Source organism: Pimephales promelas, chromosome 22 (genome assembly GCF_988280905.1).
Source record: "Pimephales promelas chromosome 22, fPimPro1.hap1.1, whole genome shotgun sequence".
Lineage (NCBI taxonomy): Eukaryota > Metazoa > Chordata > Actinopteri > Cypriniformes > Leuciscidae > Pimephales > Pimephales promelas.
In genome coordinates, this window is record NC_142790.1 from 391,587 (window position 1) to 417,571 (window position 25,985).

Genomic DNA, 25,985 nt, shown 5'->3' on the forward strand with positions numbered 1-25,985 from the left:
ATATATATATCACTTTAAAAAATATTGATGGTTTAACTTAAAAAGTAAGTAACCTGGTTGCCTTAAAATTATAAGTTCATTGAACTGGAAAAAGTGAGTTAATACAATGAAGGAGATTAATTTAACCATCAGAAACTCAAAATAATGAGTTATCTCAACTAAATAAATTATTTAAGTTGATTTGACAAAAGAAAATATGTTGTGATAACAAATCTTGAAAATATTTTTTAACAGTGTATATATTATAACATATAACTCTATATGGTTATATATATATATACATACATACATACATATATATATATATATATATATATATATATATATATATATATATAACCAAATAACCATGTAGGCAAGAGTTTTTAATGTTTCTGAAAGAGCCTCTTCTGCTCACCAAAGCTGTTTATTTGGTGAAAAAATCAGTAAAATTGTGAAATATTATTCCAGTGTAAATCATCTGTTGTCTATGTGAATATACAGTAAAGTGTAATTTATTCAAAGCTGAATTTATCATCATTACTCCAGTCTTCAGTGTCACATGATCCTTCACAAATCACTCTAATATGAGGATCAAGAAACATTTATGATTATTATCAGTGTTGAACACAGTCGTGCTGCTTCATATTTCTGTGAAAAATCATCATAAATTTTATTTTTCAGGATTCTCTGGTGAATACAAATTTAAAAAGAACAGCGTTTATTTGAAATATAATCTTTTGTAACATTATAAATGTCTTTACTGTCACTTTTGATCAATTGAATGTGTCCTTGACGAATAAATGTATTAATATCTTTCAAAACAGATTTCTACTGACCCCAAGCATAGCCTAGACGGGTTCGACTGTCTAAACCAGGTTATAAACTTGACCAGATCAAATCCTTCGGCAATATGATCAAATTTATTATTATCATATAAAAATATACATGGGAAGTGTTACACACATACAGTAAGACGGACAGGACACATTACGGCCCTATACACTGCGACACAGCTGCCTAAGCCAAATAATACTGATGGAAACAAGGGCCCTTAATGTGGTGCAGACACAAACAACACGACAACACAACCGTCAGTCATGAGCATTAGCTCTGCAGATGACCTCATCATCTCAAAATAGAACATTTTGCTTCTCTTATGAACATAAAGGTTTTGCAATACTTCATTTAAAAAAATCTATACACATACATTTATTTATATATATAAATTTATAAGCAAGGCATATTGTGTTTACCACTTTACGGATAAGCAGTACGATTGTCATAATTGTTTACATGGCTGGGCTCCTCTTTTCTGGGGGGGGGGGGGGGGGGCAACATTAAAGGAACAATACAATATTACAAATATATCATATTTAAAAAAACTTATCCTCAGGCCACTTGAAAGCTGTGGAAGCTCGTTTCTGCCACAGAACAAAAAATGAAACAAGTTTAACTAAATTCTGACGTGTTCTCGCAATTACGGCTTTTAACTCACAATTCTGACTTTTTATGGCAATTACGGCTTTTAAATCACAATTCTGACTTTTTATGGCAATAGCCTCTATGCACGATCGCTTCCGGGTTCGTCTCGGCACGCCCAGTAACATCCGGTGCTGCATCGTCAGTCTATGGTCAGAATTACACTCGCTGTTTATAAAAACGTCCCGCGGTTAACGTGATTGATATTAACAACACTGAGGCAGTTAGCTGTCACACAAGAGTGAAAAAGAGAAGTTATTTTAAATTATATATTTCCAGCTACAACAACAACTTTGAGGGTTAGTATTATCTCTTATCGTACGAAATTCGACTAGCGAATCAGCGTTTCTAAAATCGTTGTCTCCGTTTCTGAGCAAACGGATTTTATTAAAGGTTTACGCGCTTCCGGAAGTAAAGACGCTGACTGAGATTCTTTCGGACACACGTCAGCAGGGTTCGTGCATAGAGGCTATTGAGACTTTTAACTCACAATTCGGACTTTTTCTCACAATTGCGACTTTTAACTAACAATTCTGACTTATAATTGCGACTTTTTAACTAACAATTCTGATTTTTTTTATAGCAATTGCGACTTTTAACTAACAATTCTGACTTATAATTGTGACTTTTTATCTCACAATTCTGACTTTATGCCAATTGCGACTTTTAACTCACAATTCTGACTTATAATTGTGACTTTTTATCTCACAATTCTGATTTTTTCTCACAATTCGAACTTTTAACTCAAAATTCTTCTTTTTTTGGCAATTGCGACTTTTTATCACAATTCTGAATTTTTATCGCAATTGCGAATTACTCAATCAAAAAATAATGATCACAATTGCGACTCAATTCAGATTTTTTTTCTCACTATTGCAACTTTTTACCTCATAATTTTGACTTGTTGTAGGAAATTTTTACTTTTTTTGCAGTTGCGACTTTTTAAGGGACTATTCTGACTTTTTTTCTCCGAATTGTGTAATATAAACTCACAATTGCGGGGAAAAAGTAAAAAAGATTTTTTATTTTTTATGTTAAAAGTCGCAATTACCTTTGTAGAGTTTTTATTCCGTGGCAGAAACGGGCTTCTCTAGAAAGCTGATATGTGCTGGAGTAAGTCGGTCCGTGAGAGATCTAAAAGCAGCAGTCGTCTGAACTCGACACGTTTCTTCCGTTTCCGGCTTCACTCCACCTTGAGAAACATCTTCCTTTGGAGAAGGTCCTTCGTAGTGAGGAAAAGTCTGGACTTGATTGTCAGTTTGCAGCGTAATGGTCATAGTCGACCTGGACAGTGTCCAGTCAGGTGACCTGTGAAGGTCAGAGGTCATGTGGGGTAAGGATGTGGAAAGACAGGATGAGGGCGGAGGAGAGCAGGAAGAAGGAGAGAGAGAGGGATGAGGCGGAGGAGAAGCTGACAGTGGAGAGCTGGAGCTCCGAGTGCAGGAACGCCGACAGAGGCACGTGAGACACCAGCGTCGGGCTGCCCGAGTTGATGAGCGCGTCGATCTTCTCTGCCTCCTTACTGCAGGCTTCAATCTGCACACACACACACACACACACACACACTGTTCAGTTCCACTGGGCAGAAATAGGGCATTAAGTCCTTGTAGACAACTTTAATATTTTTAGGCAATTGCGGGAGCATCTGGAGCTCATGATGCAAGAGTGTGAAATCCTGCGCCGGGAGACACACTCGATCATCACAGGGACACTGCTCCATACTAACACTGATGCTCACTGCTCCATACTGACACTGATGCTCACTGCTCCATACTAACACTGATGCTCACTGCTCCATACTAACACTGATGCTCACTGCTCCATACTAACACTGATGCTCACTGCTCCATACTAACACTGATGCTCACTGCTCCATACTAACACTGATGCTCACTGCTCCATACTGACACTGATGCTCACTGCTCCATACTAACACTGATGCTCACTGCTCCATACTAACACTGATGCTCACTGCTCCATACTAACACTGATGCTCACTGCTCCATACTAACACTGATGCTCACTGCTCCATACTAACACTGATGCTCACTGCTCCATACTAACACTGATGCTCACTGCTCCATACTAACACTGATGCTCACTGCTCCATACTAACACTGATGCTCACTGCTCCATACTAACACTGATGCTCACTGCTCCATACTGACACTGATGCTCACTGCTCCATACTAACACTGATGCTCACTGCTCCATACTAACACTGATGCTCACTGCTCCATACTAACACTGATGCTCACTGCTCCATACTAACACTGATGCTCTCTGCTCCATACTGACACTGATGCTCACGGCTCCATACTAACACTGATGCTCTCTGCTCCATACTGACACTGATGCTCACTGCTCCATACTAACACTGATGCTCACTGCTCCATACTAACACTGATGCTCACTGCTCCATACTGACACTGATGCTCACTGCTCCATACTAACACTGATGCTCACTGCTCCATACTAACACTGATGCTCACTGCTCCATACTGACACTGATGCTCACTGCTCCATACTAACACTGATGCTCACTGCTCCATACTAACACTGATGCTCACTGCTCCATACTAACACTGATGCTCACTGCTCCATACTGACACTGATGCTCACTGCTCCATACTAACACTGATGCTCACTGCTCCATACTAACACTGATGCTCACGGCTCCATACTAACACTGATGCTCACTGCTCCATACTAACACTGATGCTCACTGCTCCATACTAACACTGATGCTCACTGCTCCATACTAACACTGATGCTCACTGCTCCATACTAACACTGATGCTCACTGCTCCATACTAACACTGATGCTCACTGCTCCATACTGACACTGATGCTCACTGCTCCATACTAACACTGATGCTCACTGCTCCATACTAACACTGATGCTCACTGCTCCATACTGACACTGATGCTCACTGCTCCATACTAACACTGATGCTCACTGCTCCATACTAACACTGATGCTCACTGCTCCATACTGACACTGATGCTCACTGCTCCATACTAACACTGATGCTCACTGCTCCATACTGACACTGATGCTCACTGCTCCATACTAACACTGATGCTCACTGCTCCATACTAACACTGATGCTCACTGCTCCATACTAACACTGATGCTCACTGCTCCATACTGACACTGATGCTCACTGCTCCATACTAACACTGATGCTCACTGCTCCATACTAACACTGATGCTCACGGCTCCATACTAACACTGATGCTCACTGCTCCATACTAACACTGATGCTCACTGCTCCATACTAACACTGATGCTCACTGCTCCATACTAACACTGATGCTCACTGCTCCATACTAACACTGATGCTCACTGCTCCATACTAACACTGATGCTCACGGCTCCATACTAACACTGATGCTCACTGCTCCATACTAACACTGATGCTCACTGCTCCATACTAACACTAATGCTCACTGCTCCATACTAACACTGATGCTCACTGCTCCATACTAACACTGATGCTCACTGCTCCATACTAACACTGATGCTCACGGCTCCATACTAACACTGATGCTCACTGCTCCATACTAACACTGATGCTCACTGCTCCATACTAACACTGATGCTCACTGCTCCATACTAACACTGATGCTCACTGCTCCATACTGACACTGATGCTCACTGCTCCATACTAACACTGATGCTCACTGCTCCATACTAACACTGATGCTCACTGCTCCATACTAACACTGATGCTCACGGCTCCATACTAACACTGATGCTCACTGCTCCATACTAACACTGATGCTCACTGCTCCATACTAACACTGATGCTCACTGCTCCATACTAACACTGATGCTCACTGCTCCATACTAACACTGATGCTCACTGCTCCATACTAACACTGATGCTCACTGCTCCATACTAACACTGATGCTCACTGCTCCATACTAACACTGATGCTCACGGCTCCATACTAACACTGATGCTCACTGCTCCATACTAACACTGATGCTCACTGCTCCATACTGACACTGATGCTCACTGCTCCATACTGACACTGATGCTCACTGCTCCATACTAACACTGATGCTCACGGCTCCATACTAACACTGATGCTCACGGCTCCATACTGACACTGATGCTCACTGCTCCATACTGACACTGATGCTCACTGCTCCATACTGACACTGATGCTCACTGCTCCATACTAACACTGATGCTCACTGCTCCATACTAACACTGATGCTCACTGCTCCATACTAACACTGATGCTCACTGCTCCATACTAACACTGATGCTCACGGCTCCATACTAACACTGATGCTCACTGCTCCATACTGACACTGATGCTCACTGCTCCATACTGACACTGATGCTCACTGCTCCATACTGACACTGATGCTCACGGCTCCATACTAACACTGATGCTCACTGCTCCATACTAACACTGATGCTCACTGCTCCATACTAACACTGATGCTCACTGCTCCATACTAACACTGATGCTCACTGCTCCATACTAACACTGATGCTCACTGCTCCATACTAACACTGATGCTCACTGCTCCATACTAACACTGATGCTCACTGCTCCATACTGACACTGATGCTCACTGCTCCATACTGACACTGATGCTCACTGCTCCATACTAACACTGATGCTCACTGCTCCATACTAACACTGATGCTCACTGCTCCATACTAACACTGATGCTCACTGCTCCATACTAACACTGATGCTCACTGCTCCATACTAACACTGATGCTCACTGCTCCATACTAACACTGATGCTCACTGCTCCATACTAACACTGATGCTCACTGCTCCATACTAACACTGATGCTCACTGCTCCATACTAACACTGATGCTCACTGCTCCATACTAACACTGATGCTCACGGCTCCATACTAACACTGATGCTCACTGCTCCATACTAACACTGATGCTCACTGCTCCATACTAACACTGATGCTCACTGCTCCATACTAACACTGATGCTCACTGCTCCATACTAACACTGATGCTCACTGCTCCATACTAACACTGATGCTCACGGCTCCATACTAACACTGATGCTCACTGCTCCATACTAACACTGATGCTCACTGCTCCATACTAACACTGATGCTCACGGCTCCATACTAACACTGATGTTAAATAGAGAAACCATGAAAATATTCTAAATTATTACTTGCTATGAGTGAGATTGATCCAGACAACAGTCATCTTTAAAAAAATAATTAGTTAATTAATGACGTATTCACTAGGTAGTAGTGAACGAGTGAATTCTGGGAAATTGGGACACTTTGGGAGATAACTGGGGACACATGTCGTAATTATCTTTAATTAACCTCTATAGGGTTTATTTGTTGTTGTTATGTTAGAAAATATCTTATATTGGTTGATTACATATTCAATTGCTTATTTTAAAGTTGTGATTTTTCATACTGTGCATTATAATATTGTGGTGGATGAATTCAAGCAAGTATTTTGTTTTTTTATTATTTTAATAACTTATTTAGTTGTGATCAGTTGTAATTATTTGTGATCCGTTGTGGTCAGTTGTGGTTAGTCGTAATTGTGGTCAGTTGTGGTTAGTTGTAATCACTTGTAATTGTGGTCAGTTGTGATCAGTTGTGGTCAGTTGTGGTCAGTTGTAATTGTTGTGGTCAGTTGTGGTCGTCTTACACACACACACACACACACACACACACACCTGCAGTGGCGTTGGCTGCTGATCCACAGGCACGATGAGGATGATGATCTCGGAGTCGATGCTGAGATAGCCGAAGACGTCGCACTGAGGAACAGAGATGTGCAGCCGCAGGATCTTCAGGATGTCATGCAGCGTCACCGGCTGATTGCGGTTCAGCTAAAACACACACACACACACACACACACACACACACACACACAGTGTCAATATCAACACACACAGACTCTTATCTCTTAGCACATTTCCTCAACAGGCCGCATCACTCATTTGTTCACAGCATACCCCAGTAACAGTGGTGATGGCATTATTTAGTACAACACTGCCAGGCATTATTGGCCATTAATGAAAGATAATATCTGTAACAGTAGACAGATTTTGGTTGGTTGGTGTTTTAACGTCAGACAAGATTCCTTGGTTATTTTCATGGCGAGTAACACTAATATAAAAGAGCAATTTATAAACTTAAATAATGTTTTCAACATGCAACTTCTATCCACAGTAGAGTAAATTTATGCAGTTTGTTGTTAGTTCACTGATGTCATTCATCCTATTGATACCGTAAGATAATATGGTTTTCGGAGGGAGGCCAGAACCCAAACGACAACATTCACTAATAAAAGTTAATAAAGCCAAATATAACACACTGCTTACAGAGCATAAACATCCAGAGAGTGGGTGATGAAACCCAAGCTGTTCTGGAGAAATGCATGCATGTGTAGAGCCCTACACCCCCAGTGATGCACTGAAGGACCAACACTGCCCCCTGCTGACGGCTCCTGTCCCTGCAGCCCACAACCCCACATTACCTTGGCGAAGGTGTTCATCTGCTGTTTGTTCCAGAGGATCTGCAGCATCCCTGCACACACCGGACAGCAGGCGCCTGCGAACCGTTCAGAGAGATTAGAGTCTGTAACTCGGCTCTAAATGAAAGATGTTTGGCGTGAGCGTGCGGCGGCGCTGACCCGGTGGAGTGACGGGCCGGCAGCGGCTGCTGGAGAGAGGAGCACACGACACCGCGTTACAGCCCGAGTCCGACGGCACGCCCGACACGACCCCGACCGCGTGACACCGGCCCTGATAGTCCACGGCCACGCGCGCAGAGAACGCCTCACACACCGTACTGAAGCTCTCGCCGCTGTGGCCACACACCTCACCGGGCCTCCGGCACGACTCCTGCAACACACACACACACACACACGTTACACACAACACACACCTCCATGGGGCTCCGGCACGACTCCTGCAACACACACACACACACGTTACAAACAACACACACCTCCATGGGGCTCCGGCACGACTCCTGCAACACACACACACACACGTTACACACAACACACACCTCACTGGGGCTCCGGCACGACTCCTCAACTATAATTCTTTCAAATTAAAATTTAATACGACTTGAGAAAGAATAAATTTCACATAAGCATAAACCGGCCACACACACACACACACACACCACAGCACAATAGCGATAGTGCCGTACGCCTCATCATGCAAACCTTCATCAGAGACAACATCGCATCATATTCACAAACACATGTCACATATTTAATACTCAGTTTATGATCAAAGCTCTGTGGTTCAAAACATATAATGCAAATCAGTGATGATTGAGAGATGAACAAATAACCCTTCCTCAAGCCTGACGATCGGGATTTCTCTAATCAATGATGTCTGGATCAAGTAATCAAATAAAGTTATTCTCATGTTTCGTTGATAAAGTACGTCAGATTGACACAGAAAGACTCGTGAAGCTCGAGCTGAAGGACGTTTGTTCAGTTATACTAACAGACTTTACTGGATAAAAGAGTCGAAACTCTCAGTCGGACACAGAAGGACTGCAGGAGATCCAGATTACAGGTGTGTGTGTGTGTGTGAGATGTGATCAGTGTGTGTGTGAGATGTGATCAGTGTGTGTGTGTGAGATGTGATCAGTGTGTGTGTGTGAGATGTGATCAGTGTGTGTGTGAGATGTGATCAGTGTGTGTGTGTTGCGCCGCACCTGGCAGTGTCCGCTGTACGCCAGGGTCTTGCCCCGCAGGTTCAGCTGGCAAAGGTTGGCGTGCTCAATGTTTTCTGTGTCACACACCGGGTCGAGCTGGTTTTGGTCACAGGCGCTCGGTCGCGACACACACTCGTACTGTGGGCAGGGATAGTCCGACAGGTCCGTCAAACACACCTGACGTCTGGGGATACACCTGTGGATGAACACACACACACACACACACACACAGTTTGTAGAAGTCAGTAGCAGTAAATGAAGAGATGTCTTATCCATCACACGTTCAGTATGGCGTACCACAAGGCTCAGTACTAGGACCACTGCTGTTCACTCTGTACATGCTGCACACACACACACACACACACACACACACACCTGACGTCTGGGGATACACCTGTGGACGAACACACACAACTATCTAAACCTCCTTTTGATGTTCTTCATCTACTCGTGACATTCAACATTCTCCACTTAACGATGAGAGGTGAGCATGCACTCATAATGAACTGCACATATATAGCATTTATTAATCTTAGTTAATATTAATTTCAACATTTACTAATACATGATTAAAATCAAAGGTTGTGTTTGTTAACATTAGTTAATGCACTATGAACTATCATGAACACAATGAACAGCTGTGTTTTTATGGACTAACATTAACAAAGATTAATAAACATTGTAACAAATGTATTGCTCATGGTAGTGCATGTTAGTTAATACATTAACTAATGTTAACTAATGAACATTAATGTAAAGTGTTCCTGTTAAAGGTCCCATTAAGGTACAAAAAAAAAAACTTTTGTTTTTTTATGGGTTATACAAACATTCCTTTCTTTAATCATTATTTAAATGTTACTTTCAAATGATTGTTCAGGAGTAACATTTCCAAACGTTCCAACTAAAACATTTCAGGAAAAACTCCACATGAACAATGTATAACTAATGTTTTTGTGCTAATGCTTTATAGAAGAACTTACAGTGTTACATGCGACACTTACAGTGGTAAATCAGACTGAGGGGTCGAGAGGTCACACACACACACACACACACACACAGAGATCCTCTGGCCCTCGGTCACATGTGTAACATCAAAGCTTCCACATTTTATCATCTTGTTTACAGAGGAACAAACATTTCCTTTGAAACGCGGGCCAAGCCGATGTTACGCAACACGCATGGCTGTGTGTTACATAAGACAGATGTGGACGATCCTCACACACACTCGTTTAACCTGACGCTGGAGACCACGAGCGTATGAACGTCCTCAGAGACATCTACAGCAAACACACACCCCCTGATGAACACACAGACCCTCGACTAATCCCGTCAGGACAGAGCTGTGAACTCCAGCAGAACAGTCTCAGACAGAATAACTGTGTGTGTGTGTGTGTGTGTGTGTGTGTGCGTAACTCACCTCTGGTTCTTCTGGCAGGGGTCGGGCAGGCAGGGGTCAATGCTTCTGCACGAGCCGAACACAAACTGATTGTCCCTGAAGCCGACACAGCGAGCCACACATGCGCTGGGATACGTGCGTCCGTTCCCGGCACACACCGGCACAAAGTGATCCGCACAACCGCAGGGAAGGCCTGAGGAAGAAGAGCAACACTGATGACAATAATCATAGGATTATGATTAGCTTAGGGTTAAAGTCATATCCATTTCAAGGCAACAAGTCTCTTCTGTGATCCAATAAAAGCAGCTTTAGTGAGCAGAAGAGACTAAAACATTACAAAATCGTCATCACTGCAAAGATTCGACTGGTAGTGTATTTTAAAATTCTATATTTTAAATTCCCTTTCAAGGGAACTCACGCTGCATCGAAACGCTGTGGGAACGCCTCTGCGTGATTGTGTCATGAAGCATGTATAGGGCCCTATAAAATCCGTTTTATTTTTTCCCAAATTCCATTTTTTCCGTTTTAATTTTTGCAAATTCCGTTTTTTCCGTTTTAATTTTTGCAAATTCCATTTTTACCGTTTTAAATTTTTGCAAATTCCGTTTTTTCCGTTTTAATTTTTGCAAATTCCGTTTTTTCCGTTTTAATTTTTGCAAATTCCGTTTTATTTTTTGGGAATTCAGTTTTTTTTTTTTTTTTACCCTACAGTTATTTTAGTTGTAAAAAGAGCTTTTATTGTTGCTTTTAATGTTAATGATTAAAATGTACACAAATAAAATAGGCATTTACTCTTAAAGGGTTAGTTCACCCAAAAATTAAAATTAAGTCATTAATTACTCACCCCCATGCTGTACCAACCCCGTAAGACCTTCGTTCATCTTCGGGACACAAATAAAGATATTTTTGATTGAATCTGAGAGCTGGATCAGTCCTATATAGAATGCCTAAGGGACAGGCTCTTGACGGCCCATAAAGTCATTAAAGAAAAGGTTTAAATATTCCATGTGCCTACAGCGGCTCAATTATAAGTTTATCAAGCGACGAGACTACTTTTTGTGCCAAAAAAACATAAATAACGACTTTATTCGACTATTCTATTACTTCCTTATGGGCGCATGCGCGATAACTGAGACGAGGACGTTCTCATTCGTCTACTTCTTGTTACCGGCTGCTCACCGCTTAGGAGTTTTACCGCCCCCTACCGTACGTTTTTTTCGCACAAAAAGTAGTCTCGTCGCACAGTGTTCCCACAGCGTTTCGACGCAGCGCCTCGTTCCCTCTTCAGGGAACTTGGGTTACATGCGTAACCGAGATTTTTTTGTCTGTTATTGTGTATAATAGTAACCATGAAGAACTATATTTGGATATAGGCACAGGTGTAATCTGAAAAACACACACACACCTGTGAAGATGCGCCGGCCCTCGTCTGGTACGTCAGACCGCAGACAATGACGGGATGAACAGACGGTTTCTCCGGCGAAACAGGAACAGGTCTGGCAGTCGAGCCGGAAGGAGGAACCGTGAGCTGGACCGGAACATCAGAACATCAGAACATCAGAACACTGGGACAGACAACATTCACTCTCTGACATCAGCAGATTCTCCACTGACACAGACAACATTAATCTCATCTCTTTCTTGCTCTGTCTGCGTTTGCAATAATGCAATCTGAGATCAACTGATCAGAGTACAGCTTGACAAACTCAAAGTAGCCTCTTAAACACTGTTTCTTGCCTTTTTTCATTTCCTTTACTGAAAATTATATATATATATAGTTATTCCCATATTCTCATATTATGACTAAGAATATAACACTACACATTTGTTTTCATACAAATAGTAAAAATCCTTGCGAGATTAGTTCATTTTCTAATAAGCATCGCTTAAGACAACTATAAAGCACATCTGTCTCTAATAAACCGCTTTAGAAGTGGAGTAAAAATACACATGAAAGAAAAGGCAATAAATTCATTCAGGTTCAGACCAACAGGCGTAAAATGAGCTGTTTAAAAAAGAGGAATACTAATAAAAACAAGAAGAAAAGACCATTTAAAATTATATGCATTTATTCTAATTAGAAGGTGTTAAAATGTTTAATATATATATGTATATATATAATAAAATATAAACTTATGAAAGTGTAATATTTGTGTGTGTGTGTGTTTGAGTGTGTTACACAGATAATGTTTTTAATGTTTTAAGCAGATATTTTGTGTTTAAAACATTATGGAAATCATCCATTGAGAATACAGATTTCATAAATTACAGATGCATGAATTTGTCGTTTTATTCAACATCTCACCAATAGATGGCAGAATCCACCTTTCAATAGTCTCAGTTTTTGTCACATGTCTGTCCTGTCATATGTAGCACATGTGGTGTTTTGTGTTCCTGTCTCTGTCTTGACTCCTCCCTCCTTGTTATCTGATTATTGGTTAATTTGTCCCAGCTGTTTTCCCTCGTTACCCTCCTTGTTTGCTCCCCTATTTAGTCTCCCTGTGTTTGTAGTCCTGTGCTGGTTCGTTGTTATCATGTTTCCCGCTGGACCTTAGATTATTCTTAGTTTGTTTTAGGTTGTTAATGTTAGTATTTATATTTACTTTATTACATTTTTATTCCTGCACTTCGAGTCCTCGATCCTTTTCACTATCCATCCGTGACAGAAACGAACCGTTCATGATGAGGACTCAATGGAAGTCTTCGGGTCAACCACCAGTTGTGCCGATTGACTGCCCGTACTATGACCGGATCATGAAGGTCTCTGTATTGGTTTCCTTGCACCAGGACGGGAGGAACGTGAGACTTTGCATGGGAATTTTTCTCCACCAGTGAGAGTTTAGGGTTGGGAAAGATGTCTCTCAAGGACCTCTTTAATTAAGCCCTGGATAAGCCATTTGATGTGTCAGAGATGGAAGTGCTGAAAGCCTTTGACTTTTGGGCTTTTATTAAGGTTTTAAACCCACAAGGGAAACCTCTAGTGTGGCAACGGCAGCACCTCCGGAGGCAGTTCACCCAACAACGTTTCACATTCATCGGCGCAGGAGGAGGACCCCCGTGGCCTTCGAGGATCCGATCTTAGTGGTTCACGTCCCGTCTGCTCAGCCAGAGACTGCAATTCCTGAGCCCGTGTCAGCTGTTCCTGAGCCGATGTCTGCTGTTCCTGAGCCGGTGTCTGCTGTCCCTGTCTGCTGTTCCTGAGCCGATGTCTGCTGTTCCTGAGCCGATGTCTGCTGTTCCTGTCTGCTGTTCCTGAGCCATAGCTTGTTTCTGTTCCACCACCATGGCCGCCCGAGGGGTCTTCACCTCCCTGGCCGCCCGAGGGGTCTTCACCTCCCTGGCCGCGCGAGGGGTCTTCACCTCCCTGGCCGCGCGAGGGGTCTTCACCTCCCTGGCCGCCCGAGGGGTCTTCACCTCCCTGGCCGCCCGAGGGGTCTTCACCTCCCTGGCCGCCCGAGGGGTCTTCACCTCCCTGGCCGCCCGAGGGGTCTCACCTCCCTGGCCGCCCAAGGGGTCTTCACCTCCCTGGCCGCCCGAGGGGTCTTCACCTCCCTGGCCGCCCGAGGGGTCTTTACCTCCCTATGCTCTCCCGAGGGGTCTTCACCTCACTGGCCGCCCGAGGGGTCTTCACCTCCCTGGCCGCCCGAGGGGTCTTCACCTCCCTGGCCGCCCGAGGGGTCTTCACCTCCCTGGCCGCCCGAGGGGTCTTCACCTCCCTGGCCGCCCGAGGGGTCTTCACCTCCCTGGCCGCCCGAGGGGTCTTCACCTCCCTGGCCGCCCGAGGGGTCTTCACCTCCCTGGCCGCCCGAGGGGTCTTCACCTCCCTGGCCGCCCGAGGGGTCTCACCTCCCTGGCCGCCCAAGGGGTCTTCACCTCCCTGGCCGCCCGAGGGGTCTTCACCTCCCTGGCCGCCCGAGGGGTCTTTACCTCCCTATGCTCTCCCGAGGGGTCTTCACCTCACTGGCCGCCCGAGGGGTCTTCACCTCCCTGGCCGCCCGAATGACTGACATCTCCACCACTGGCCGCCCGATGGGTCGTCTGCTTCACCCTGGTCGCCAGATGGACTGACTTTTCCAACCTGGTCTCCTAAACTGTCCATGTCTCCTGTCCCGCCCTGGTCTTTCCCTCTTGGCCCTCCCTAAGGTCCCTAGAGAAGCGTCTGGTAGCTCCTTAAGGAGGAGGTAATGTCACATGTCTGTCCTGTCATATGTAGCACATGTGGTGTTTTGTGTTCCTGTCTCTGTCTTGACTCTTCCCTCCTTGTTATCTGATTATTGATTAATTTGTCCCACCTGTTTTCCCTCGTTACCCTCCTTGTTTGCTCCCCTATTTAGTCTCCCAGTGTTTGTAGTCCTGTGCGCTGGACCTTAGATTATTCTTTGTTTGTTTTTGGTTGTTAGTGTTTGTATTTATATTTACTTTATTAAATCTTCTTCCTGCACTTGAGTCCTGGATCCTTTTTCACTATCCAGCCGTGAGAGTTGTATGCCTCTTGCGTTAAACTTGCAATAATAATTAAATACAAACTAACAAAATCGTAGATGTCGGTTACATAAAATCATCATGTAAAACACGTTATTAAATTACATTACTGGGTTAATATTTAAAGTGCCCCCTATTATGCTTTTTTGAATATTCCCAGTCATGAAGTGTGCAATAAAGCTGTTTGTGAAAGTTAAAGCTCTACAAAGATTCAAAGATCAAAGAGCACATAAATAGAGTTTTTCTCTCCTAAAAGAAGTGATTCTGAACTGAAACGAGCCATCAGTAATTCAGTTTCACTTCCTGATGAAACTGTGTTTTTTGAAAAAAAGTGTTTTTTGACCTCAGATGCATGCATACCTGTTGTAGGAAACTCTTAACATTAGGAGCCTTTTTTAAGCATCTTACTTCTGCGCTGTCCTGCGACGAGGCAGGTCTGGGTGGTGTCGACACATGGCATCTCAGCACAATTCTCCAGGTGTCCGCTCTGACCGCAGGTACACACCTCGTAACAGCCCACCTGTGCACTCCTCGTGGGCACCTGGATACGAGCGTCCATGGGCACCAGGAACTCAGACGCCTCGCCCAGTTTACAGCCTTCAAAACATACAGAACAAACATCTTCAGACATTCCTCGGTGCTGACGTCATAATTCAATCCAATGAGTCATAATACAATGAGTGAGTGAGTGAGTGACGGTACCAGGAACGCAGAAGTACGGCAGGCAGTCTTGTCCAGGATGGCAGCCCTTCCGGTTGACCTCACACAGGTGATTGCTGGGACACGGGTTCGGGTTGCAGGGATGGATGACTTCTTCAATGATGTTGTCAAAGGGACTGGGAGCTGCAGACAGTAGGAGTGAGATCAGACGAGATGAATGGGATCAGACACACTTAGAGGGATAGAGGGATCTGGACGGGATCAGACACACTAGCTGCATTTACATGGACACTTATAATGGGATTGACAGCTCAATCGGACTAAAAAACCTTCATGTAAACACCTTAATCAATCCAATTGAGTTTGATCCGATCCGAATTTTGATTGGATTGAAAGGGGTGGTTTACTCTTTTTGTAATAAGATCGAGAGTTCACACACTAAGAGAGATAGAGGGATCTGGACGAGATCCGACACACTGAGAGGGATAGAGGGATCTTGATGGGATTAGACACAATGAGACAGATCTGGATGGGATCCGACACTAAGAGGGATAGAGGGATCTGGACGGGATCAGACAAACTGAGAGGGATTTGGACGGGATCAGACACTGAGAGGAATATGGATGGGATCTGGACGGGATCAGACACACTGAGAGGGATACTGGGATTTGGACGGGATCATACAAACTAAGAGGGATAGAGGGATCTGGACGGATCAGACACACTGATGGGATCTGGACAGATCAGACACACTGAGAGGGATACTGGGATCTGGACGGGATCATACAAACTAAGAGGGATAGAGGGATCTGGACGGATCAGACACACTGATGGGATGGGATATGGATGGGATCTGGACGGGATCAGACACACTGAGAGGGATACTGGGATCTGGATGGGATCATACAAACTAAGAGGGATAGAGGGATCTGGACGGATCAGACACACTGATGGGATGGGATATGGATGGGATCTGGATGGGATCAGACACACTGAGAGGGATAGTGGGATCTGGATGGGATCAGACACACTGAGAGGGATAGTGGGATCTGGATGGGATCAGACACTGAGAGGGATAGTGGGATCTGGACGGGATCAGACACTGAGAGGGATAGTGGGATCTGGACGGGATCAGACACTGAGAGGGATAGTGGGATCTGGATGGGATCAGACACTGAGAGGGATAGTGGGATCTGGATGGGATCAGACACTGAGAGGGATAGTGGGATCTGGATGGGATCAGACACACTGAGAGGGATAGAGGGATCTGGATGGGATCAGACACACTGAGAGGGATACTGGGATCTGGACGGGATCAGACACACTGAGAGGGATAGTGGGATCTGGATGGGATCAGACACACTGAGAGGGATCGAGGATCTTTGCTCACCCAGGTATCTCTCCAGCGGGATGCAGCGCTCCGGGTCATCGGTGGGCGATAGCAGGTCACAGATGCGCTCCGGCGTCTGTCCTTCAAGGAAGCGTTTCCGGTCGCCACACTGACTCAGGATATCCACACAGTCTGATCTGAGGACACACCAAACACAACACTCTTGTTCTTTATGGAATATTGCAGTGTTTATTGCAAATTATTTATCGGTGCACATCATTATTGTGTTCATAATCTTGAATCGGAACAGTGTATGCGTGTGACGTCACCGTCGGCCGGAGTGACAGCAGTTACACACACTGAGTGGCAGAAACTCTGAGCGGCAGCATTTGTTCTCAGCGTGAATGCTGCAAACACACAAAACACATCTAAGACCGGAAAGAGCTTTGAGATTGACTGTATAAATATATTTGAAGAGAAATCCGAGGTATATTTTTTTACAGACGGCTGAAAGCTACTGAACAGAGAAGCAAACATATCGCTGCGATTCACAGAAACAACTGGAAACAGGCAGAGAACGGTGGATTTACAGCTTTCATTGTGTGTCAATATGCTGAATTATGGGGTAAAATCACACCCTATATATTGTATTGTCATCAGTTACTGTAAATATTTATCATCGTATAATCTGCATAATTGGATGTTTTTAAATAATGTTTTAGGGCTGGACGATATGATGATATGACACTGATATGAGTGATCACATGGATTTAGACCTATACTGTATTTATATCAAGCATTCACAGGCAAATGTGCTTTATGTTTTTCTTCGGCATCAAAATCAGGCTCATATAAATGCCAGGAAACATGATTCCTGCTGATCCCAGGATCTTTGGTGAGTTACAAGGATCACTATATCCAGTCCAGTCTTTAGCTTAAACTGATAATCGTTCGTTTTACTCGTGTTTTCGCAGTTGCCTCTATTAAACGCAGTTCTGCCACTCAGTCCGGCTGAGGGAGTGTGTTCCCGCGGGAAAGTGGCGTCAATGCTAACCCTCTATGACTTCCCCTCTCTCTTATCTCTTCTCTTCTCTGACTTCCTCAGTGTTTAATGTAACGTTTCTTTTAATGAAATTCTAAACCATTAAGATGACTTTTAAACTGTTCCAGAAACAAAACAGTTGTTGTTTTTGCTTAAAATCAAAAGTCATACCTCGCAATTGAGCTTTTACTTCATCTATTTGCTTTGTAATATCAATTGTGAAGGGATGGCCCTTCAAAGGCAGGATCATAATTCATCTTCAGCTGCGCGAACCCAATACCTGCAGCTCTGGGATATGTTGGAGTATCATGAAAGGACACAGACGGCGTCATTCCTGATCACGAACACTTATTACATGAATTATCATGTGTGCTTTTGTTGTAAATCGCTGTTTCTGCTGGTGTCAGAACAGGCCAGAGCTCTTCTCTGTGCGTCTGCCAAGCGTGAAACTACCGTGACCTTTGCCCTCAGACAGAGCAGATGAAAGCCAGCTTCCTATTGACAGTACACACACCGTACACACGCCTCACGCTCCAGTGTTTCAGGACGCCTTTCAACTGCCACATGTCCATATGTGCCATTCCCGGGAGAGGCTGGATGTCCCGCGGCGCCTTTTCCCTCTCCGGCTGGGGGTTTGTTGCTTCTGCTCGACTCACGGGGACGGAAACATTCGGACTGTTTTGTTTAACAGCACATAGTAAGACACTTAACTAGCGCACTACTGAGGGAGACTGACGCATCTGAAAACATGATCAACCTTAAACATCAATGATCACAGTAAACTAAATAGTATTCATTTATTGTTTATTAAGTCTACTTTTAATTTACTAAAAAGAACCGGTTCATTAGAGTCATTTGTGCAGGAATCAACTATAGCTTTTGAGCCGTATGGTTTGATTCAGTGACTCATTAGAATCCTTCATTCGGGAGTCAGACCACACCGCTACTGTACAGCTTTGATTCACTAATAAGAACCGGATCATTAGGGATCGATCAGCCTGCGCTGTATAGTGCCGGTAACGTTTACATCCACTTTGGCAGAACTTTCCGTTACCAGAACACTATTTAGATTGGATTTTTGTGTTTTTAAATGGCTCTGGGTTCCCTCGTAGCCTGAAGCCTGCTGGAACAAGACCTGGAGGTGTCCCATCACGCCTGACTGATGCATTGTGGGTCGCAGCCGCCCATTAATCACAGTCACAGCTCTTCATTGACTCCTAATGCTGCCAGTGCTGGAGAAGATCTGCACGCTGTCACAGGTTTATAGGACCCAAAATACATATACAACCCAACAGGCACGTAATTGACCACTAAAGATTTCTGCTAAAGCAACATGCAGGTTTAAGATGTCAAAACCCATCACAAGACAACCTGCAATTACCGGGATATATTTCATATTGACTGCATTAAAGACAGAACACACACGAATCAGAAAACTGGCGTCCACAGGCTGTTTGTGGACTAAAGTGTGGATTATGGCTTTTATACGGCAACTAAATGTTTTTTGGTCTAGCGCATAAAAATCGGCCAATAAATTTAGTTATAATTCTTTTTATATTATTATAGTATTTTATATATAATAACTGCAAAGTATTTTATACTTCATAGTATTATTAGATGTAGTGATCAGTTTTATTGTATTCTTTAATTAGTGCTGTGCAACGATTAATCACATGCAAAATAACAGTTTGTGTTTACATCATATGTGTGTGTACTATAATTATTTTGTATATATAAATACACACACATACATTTATATATTTAAGAAAAATGTGGATGCATGTACTGTATATATATTTATATATAATTTATATTTGATATATAGTAAATATAAATATTTTATACATAAATAACACAATGTTCTTATATATATATACAAACATACATACATGCATGTGTGTGTATTTATATATACAAAATAATTATACACAGTACACAAACATATATGATGCAAACACAAACTTTTATTTTGCATGTGATTAATTGTTGCACAGCACTAGTTTTAATGCAACAGTAAAAAAAAAAAAAAATATATATATATATATATATATATATATATATATATATATATATTTAAGTAATAAAAATATGATCACTGCCAATTTACATTTATTGGGGGAAAAAAAAAAACCTGTTAAAAATAAAACTTCCAAAACAATGTTTTCCGTAGAAGAACCAAAGAACGTTTGTGTGTGTGTGTGTGTGTGTGCCGCACCTGCAGATGACGCTCCCCCTGGATCTGCTGTAGCAGGGTTTGATCTGCAGGGCGCAGGCCACAGCCTTCCACATGTCCGGCCGGCACTTCCTGATGTCCAGCACGGGGATGTTCATGAAGGGCATCTTGATGCTGCCATTGGACCAGAGCTTGAAGTCGTTCATGGCGCCCTGATCCGACTGAACGTTACAGCTGCGAAACAGCTCCGTCGGCCTGAGGACAACAAACCCAATGTGAGCGCTTCCAGCCTTACACACACTCATCACACACACATTCACAGAGCAACAGGACACAAACTGGCTCACAGTCTTGACTTTTATTTTCCCAGAAGCAGCAAATGATGCTGTTGAAGACAGCGTTGGGATCTGGATGTTGTTTTGTGGATCTGCAAGCGTCCGTCACTGAATAAACACAGCGTCGGGGAGAGGGACTTCCTCAGGAAAGCTGGAGCAGAGAGAACCTTTCCCCCAGTTTGTATTCTCTGTGATGATCCGCTGTCTCTGGACGGGTGGAGTAATTGTTGGGTAGAGTCCGGGCGGAGGTTTCTGGATCCTGGATGCGGTCAGAAGCGGATTCTGCTTTGAGCTTTCCTTCGGGGTGTGGCGGCGGCGGATTATAACAGGAAATAAAAGAAGGCCCTGACAATCATCATGTGTGTGTGTATATTCAGTACTATTTATATATATGTGTGTGTGTGTATTCTAGAAATAAAATCAGCTTTGTTGACAGGAATAAATGACACTTTACTGTTAAAAGTCCGTGCCCTTACGTAGACTACGTTACCCATAATGCATGCGTTCATTGTAGTTCCGATCGCTCGCGGTTGCGCGAGCCGCTTTCACTTTCGGTGCGGTCTAGTTATGAGAAGCAGCATCCTCAGAGCAGAAAACTGACATCCTTTGTTAATCCTTCGCTAATATTGTGTGTAAGAGCGCTGTGTGCGTCCTTGAGATGTAAGTATGGTGTTTTGCATAAATTATGTTCAATACAGAGTTATTAGCTCAGATGAGGAGATTGTTAATCGTGTAACTCAATACTACTATAACGTTTCTTATCCAAATCGCTCTGCATTTCCTCATATAGTAGTCATTTACTGTGTATACTTTAATTATTGCTTTGCAAATAACCCCAAATATTATATTTAATGCATAGATTGCCTGTTTTTTGGCATTTTTTTCGCTGTGTGGAAATTTGTGGTAATTATGCAAGTTCATTTATAGTGTTAGAGCTCCCTCTAGAGGATTTTGGTTGTACTACGGTCCATTTCTTTATGCAATTGCATGAAACTATCCTACATGTTTGTTAATATACACTTTATTGTATTTTCTGTTTCAGATAACCACACACACACACTCACACATACACCCATTGACACATATTGTGTCATATTGATATCTGCAAACTCTTATCCTCCATGTACCTTATTCCTCAATAAATATGTAAACTGCACCATTGGATTTGCCTATTCCTTCTGACCGAGGAAGACTCAGTTGATGAGCAATCTATAATCAGCCGCAGACGCACACGGTCTCTCACAAGTGGTCCTTCGAGCCGGAGGTTTATTGGCTGAGTCAACAAGATGGCAACTCCACAAGATGAAGTTCCTCAGGAGAAGATTCCAAAGCATAGTTCCCGTCCAAGAAGGAGCAGAAAGCTTCCGGGACATCTGGCGGAGTATGAGCACGACCTACCTGATCCAGAGGATACAGAGTCTTCAAGCAGTAGCAGTTCAGAGGAATCTGATAAGGAGAAGAAGATGAAAAAATGGAAGAGAATGGAGGCAGTTTGGGGCAGTGTACTGAAAACGATGAATGAGATGCAAATCACAATGAAGGAGACCAGTGGTGCATTAACCAAGCGTGTGGAACAACTGGAGCGAGCGTGTAAATCATGCAGTCCTCTCCCTACTCATAGTGATGTTCAACAGCAAGATAGAGCCGCTTCACTTCCTGCTCTACTCCAATCGCCACAGCACAGCAGTACGGGCATGAGCAGCATACATACTACTGATCAGCTACATGTACTGACACCATCAGAGAGACAGGACACTGGAACACCTGTGAACCTGTTAAGACCAGTAGAACCTATTGCATCTTCACCGTTGCAAAATCCAAACCCCATTCATCCAGCACCAAAGTCAGCTCCATTACCATTAAGCCCTATCATTCAGCCTGTTTCAAATAATCAGCCAGTGCCGCTGTCACCGAATTCTGTAGCTCAACCTGCACAGCAGCCAGCCGCAGTGCTAATACCTCAACCTGTGCTTCAGCAACCGACAGTGACACAGCCTGTACTGCAGCCCAGAGTGTATACTGCATTCCAGCCCGCAAGTCAGTCTCCATCTTGGCCTGTGCCACAGCCTGCTTCCCAGCTGAGAATCCCTGTGGCCCATCCAGGTATTCAACCGGCTCCGCTATCTGCTCCAACCCCCAGAATGAGTCATGTGATTCAGCCTACTCTACAACCTGTCAACCAAGTAGCCCAATCAGTACAGTTTGGGAGGTTTGAACCACGTCAAGCTGAGCCCTTATTCAGTCAGAGGTACCAACACTCACAGCCTCTAAGCAGCTCCGCTCAGGTACTCTCCACACAATCCCATGACTTCTCTGCAGTCTCAGCGTCACTGTATCAGCCACCACCGGGGATATCAGCGTCGCAGACTTATAGCCAGCTGTATGCTGCTCCACCTCCTGATTCAGCCTATCCATCAGTCTCTGCCTACCCTTCACTGCCTGCTGCGTTTACTGCACAAGACACAGTATCTCCTGCAGCTGAAATCACCCAGCCAAACCTGATGGAGATGCTCCTAGCATCTTCATACGGCATCCCGAAGCCTAGACTGGTGACATTCAAATCAGGCAGAGATAGTGATTTTCTATTACTGAAGAAAGGATTGGACAGCCTACTTGGTCCACATGCTCATCTCACAGAGGAGTATAAATATCACATTCTGATAGATCAGTTAGAGCATCCATGTGCATTACAAGTGGCCAGACGCTATATTCACGACCGCACTCCCTACACTAGTGCAATGAAAGCTTTGGAGCAGAGATATGGGCAACCCAGGCAATTAGTCCAGAGTGAACTGAGTGCTATACTTAACTGCTCTCCTATTAAGGCAGGTGAACCTCAAGCCTTTGAAGATTTCTCCCTGGCGGTGTCCAGCCTAGTGGGCCTCCTCAGTACTATGGACGATGTAGCAGCCAGCGAGCTCCAGTGTGGTTCACACGTAGACAGGTTACTCACTAAGCTCCCGCCTAGCTACAGAGACAGTTTCATAGAGTACTGCATCACACGTGGCATCATACGCACTGGCAGCAGTAGAACCTACAACATGTACGACTTCTCCGAGTGGCTTGAACGCAAGTCCCAAGTTCTACAGTTATCACGGCAAGCCATTCAGCTACAGTCCTCAGACAGATCACGCCCAGAGAAGGGGAACCTCAGAGCCTTTGCAGGGTCCAGGGCACAGAGTAAGTCTACATCCATCTATTATGGCTCAGATCCCGCTCAAACACAGCCAAAGATAGACTCTAAGGCACACACAACTAATCTTTATCCCTCCTCTAAGAAGAAGCCGTTTAAGCCATACTGCCCATACTGTGAAGGGACAGAGCACTACCTCAGTGGCTGTGTAGATTTTAAGAAGCTAGACCTCAAAGCTGTAGCTTCTTGGATAAAAGAAAAATCCAAATGTTGGCGCTGTGGCCGTAAACATACCCCTGACCAGTGCACTCTTAAGAAGATGTGTAGCACCTGTGGAGAACAGCACTTATTAGTGCTTCATGACCTGTCTGAAGCGAAGAGGAGGGACCCGAACATCCTAACAGTGAGCACCAGTCGAGTGTTTTTGGCTCCCGTCAGTCACTCTGGCCGTGTGATGCTTAAGGTTGTGCCCATCCAGTTACACTATCAAAGGAAATCTCTGGACACATATGCTCTTCTTGATGATGGCTCAGAGAAAACCATTATACTCCCTGCTGCTGTCAAGTCGTTAGGCTTAATCCAGGAGGAAGAAACTCTGTCTCTGCGTACTATTCGTCAAGATGTTATCCAGATTAAAGGAGGCTATGTCTCTTTCCATGTGTCCCCAAAGGCCAAGCCGAAAATACGCTACAAGATCACGCGTGCCTTTACAGCCCAACAGCTCAGCCTAGCTGAACAGTCATGCCCAGTGGAGTTCTTAAAGGAGAAGTATCATCACCTACAACAAGTGCAGCTTGAAGGATTCAATCAGATACAGCCACTTGTGCTAATCGGATCTGACAATGCTCACCTCATAACTCCCGTCCGTTCTATCCTGCGAGGTTCAGCCCAAGGACCTGTTGCCGTCTGCACTAAGCTCGGGTGGGCCATCCAGGGTCCGAGCTGCAGTATGCCTACTCAGAAGGGGGAGGTGCACTGCCTGAACATATCATGTCTTTCTCCTGCCGTTGCCCTTCAACGGGATGTACAGCGTCTGTGGCAATTAGATGCTCCTCTTCATAGACCAGGGAAGGAGGTCACACGCTCAAAGGAGGACAAAGAGGCCATAGCCATGTTAGAGGCCAAGACTATCAGAGTACCTGTGGATGGTGTAGAGCGATATGCCACCCCCCTGCTCAGGAAGACGGACTTCCCACAGATGCATGTCTCCTCTGAAGTAGTTAAAGGCCTTCTGAGGTCCACTGAGCGTAAGCTAGCTAGGAATCCTGACCTGGCACTTACATACAACCAGGAGATCAAGAGGCTGATAGATTCTGGTTATGTTGTCAAGCTGACTCCCGAAGAGATTCATAGCTCTGCTGAATCTTGGTATGTACCACACCACATTGTACATCACAACAACAAAGCTCGGGTCGTCTTTAACTGCTCCTTTGAGTTCCAGGGGACTGTTCTCAACCAGTACCTCCTGCCAGGACCTCCCATGGGGCCTACACTGCTGGGTGTACTTCTGCGTTTCCGGCAGTATCCTGTAGCAGTGAGCGGAGACATAAAGGCCATGTTTCACCAAATCCGCCTGCTCCCGGAAGACTGTCCCCTGCTGCGGTTCCTATGGAGAGACTGTGAAACAGAGAGGCCCCCAGATGTCTATGAGTGGAGAGTCCTGCCCTTTGGGACAACGTGTAGCCCCTGCTGTGCTACCTTTGCCCTTCAGAGCCACGTAAGGGAGCACAGAGACACCTTTGAAGACGTCTACGACTCTGTCCACACCGCTTTCTATGTGGACAACTGTCTGCAGTCCCTTTTTGACCCACAAGAGGCCAAGTTGCTCATTGACAGAATGAGAGAGCTGCTTATCCAAGGTGGATTCGAAATACGCCAGTGGGCTAGCAACATCCCTGAAGTGGTTGCTCATCTGCCAGGTACAGCCAGGTCAGACAGTTGTGAACGATGGCTAAACCTTAAAAGCCTTGATCCTCAGGAGTCTACACTGGGTCTCAGCTGGCACTGCACTACTGACGTCCTGGGATATAAGCACCGCCCTGTAACCTACACAACTGTGACGCTGCGCAATGTTTACAAAGTACTGGCCAGTCAGTATGACCCATTGGGTTATATCTGCCCCTACACTACAAGAGCAAAGCTCATTGTGCAGGCCCTGTGGAGCACAGAAAGAGGATGGGATGATCCCATAGAAGGAAACCTGCTTCAGTCCTGGCTCGAATGGGAAAAGGAATTGTCCTACCTTCAGTATATCACCATACCT

At 44.4% G+C, this 25,985-nt stretch overlaps 1 protein-coding gene across 3 annotated transcripts in view; it reads right to left on the reverse strand.

Annotated features, from left to right (window-relative positions):
• Nucleotides 1-880: 880 nt before the first annotated feature.
• The window catches only part of reck (reversion-inducing-cysteine-rich protein with kazal motifs), a 57,654-nt gene continuing 32,549 nt past the window's right edge, over nt 881-25,985 (reverse strand). The window contains exons 11-22 of one of the 3 annotated variants that reach the window (XR_016149382.1): nt 20,297-20,509; nt 17,100-17,236; nt 15,752-15,892; nt 15,458-15,646; nt 11,973-12,095; nt 10,589-10,760; nt 9,172-9,367; nt 8,126-8,336; nt 7,970-8,043; nt 7,164-7,319; nt 2,383-2,997; nt 881-2,348 (exon numbers count right to left, since the gene is read on the reverse strand). Coding sequence is in view for 2 of the 3 variants with exons in the window: in XM_089125876.1 (XP_088982002.1) it covers nt 2,779-2,997; nt 7,164-7,319; nt 7,970-8,043; nt 8,126-8,312; nt 8,380-8,403; nt 9,172-9,367; nt 10,589-10,760; nt 11,973-12,095; nt 15,458-15,646; nt 15,752-15,892; nt 17,100-17,236; nt 20,297-20,509 (1,831 nt within the window). In the remaining variant the exon portion in view is untranslated. Of the gene's footprint in view, nt 2,998-7,163; nt 7,320-7,969; nt 8,044-8,125; nt 8,337-8,379; nt 8,404-9,171; nt 9,368-10,588; nt 10,761-11,972; nt 12,096-15,457; nt 15,647-15,751; nt 15,893-17,099; nt 17,237-20,296; nt 20,510-25,985 lie in introns of all 3 variants that reach the window. The other 2 variants (XM_089125876.1, XM_039666407.2) reach the window with 2 other exon arrangements.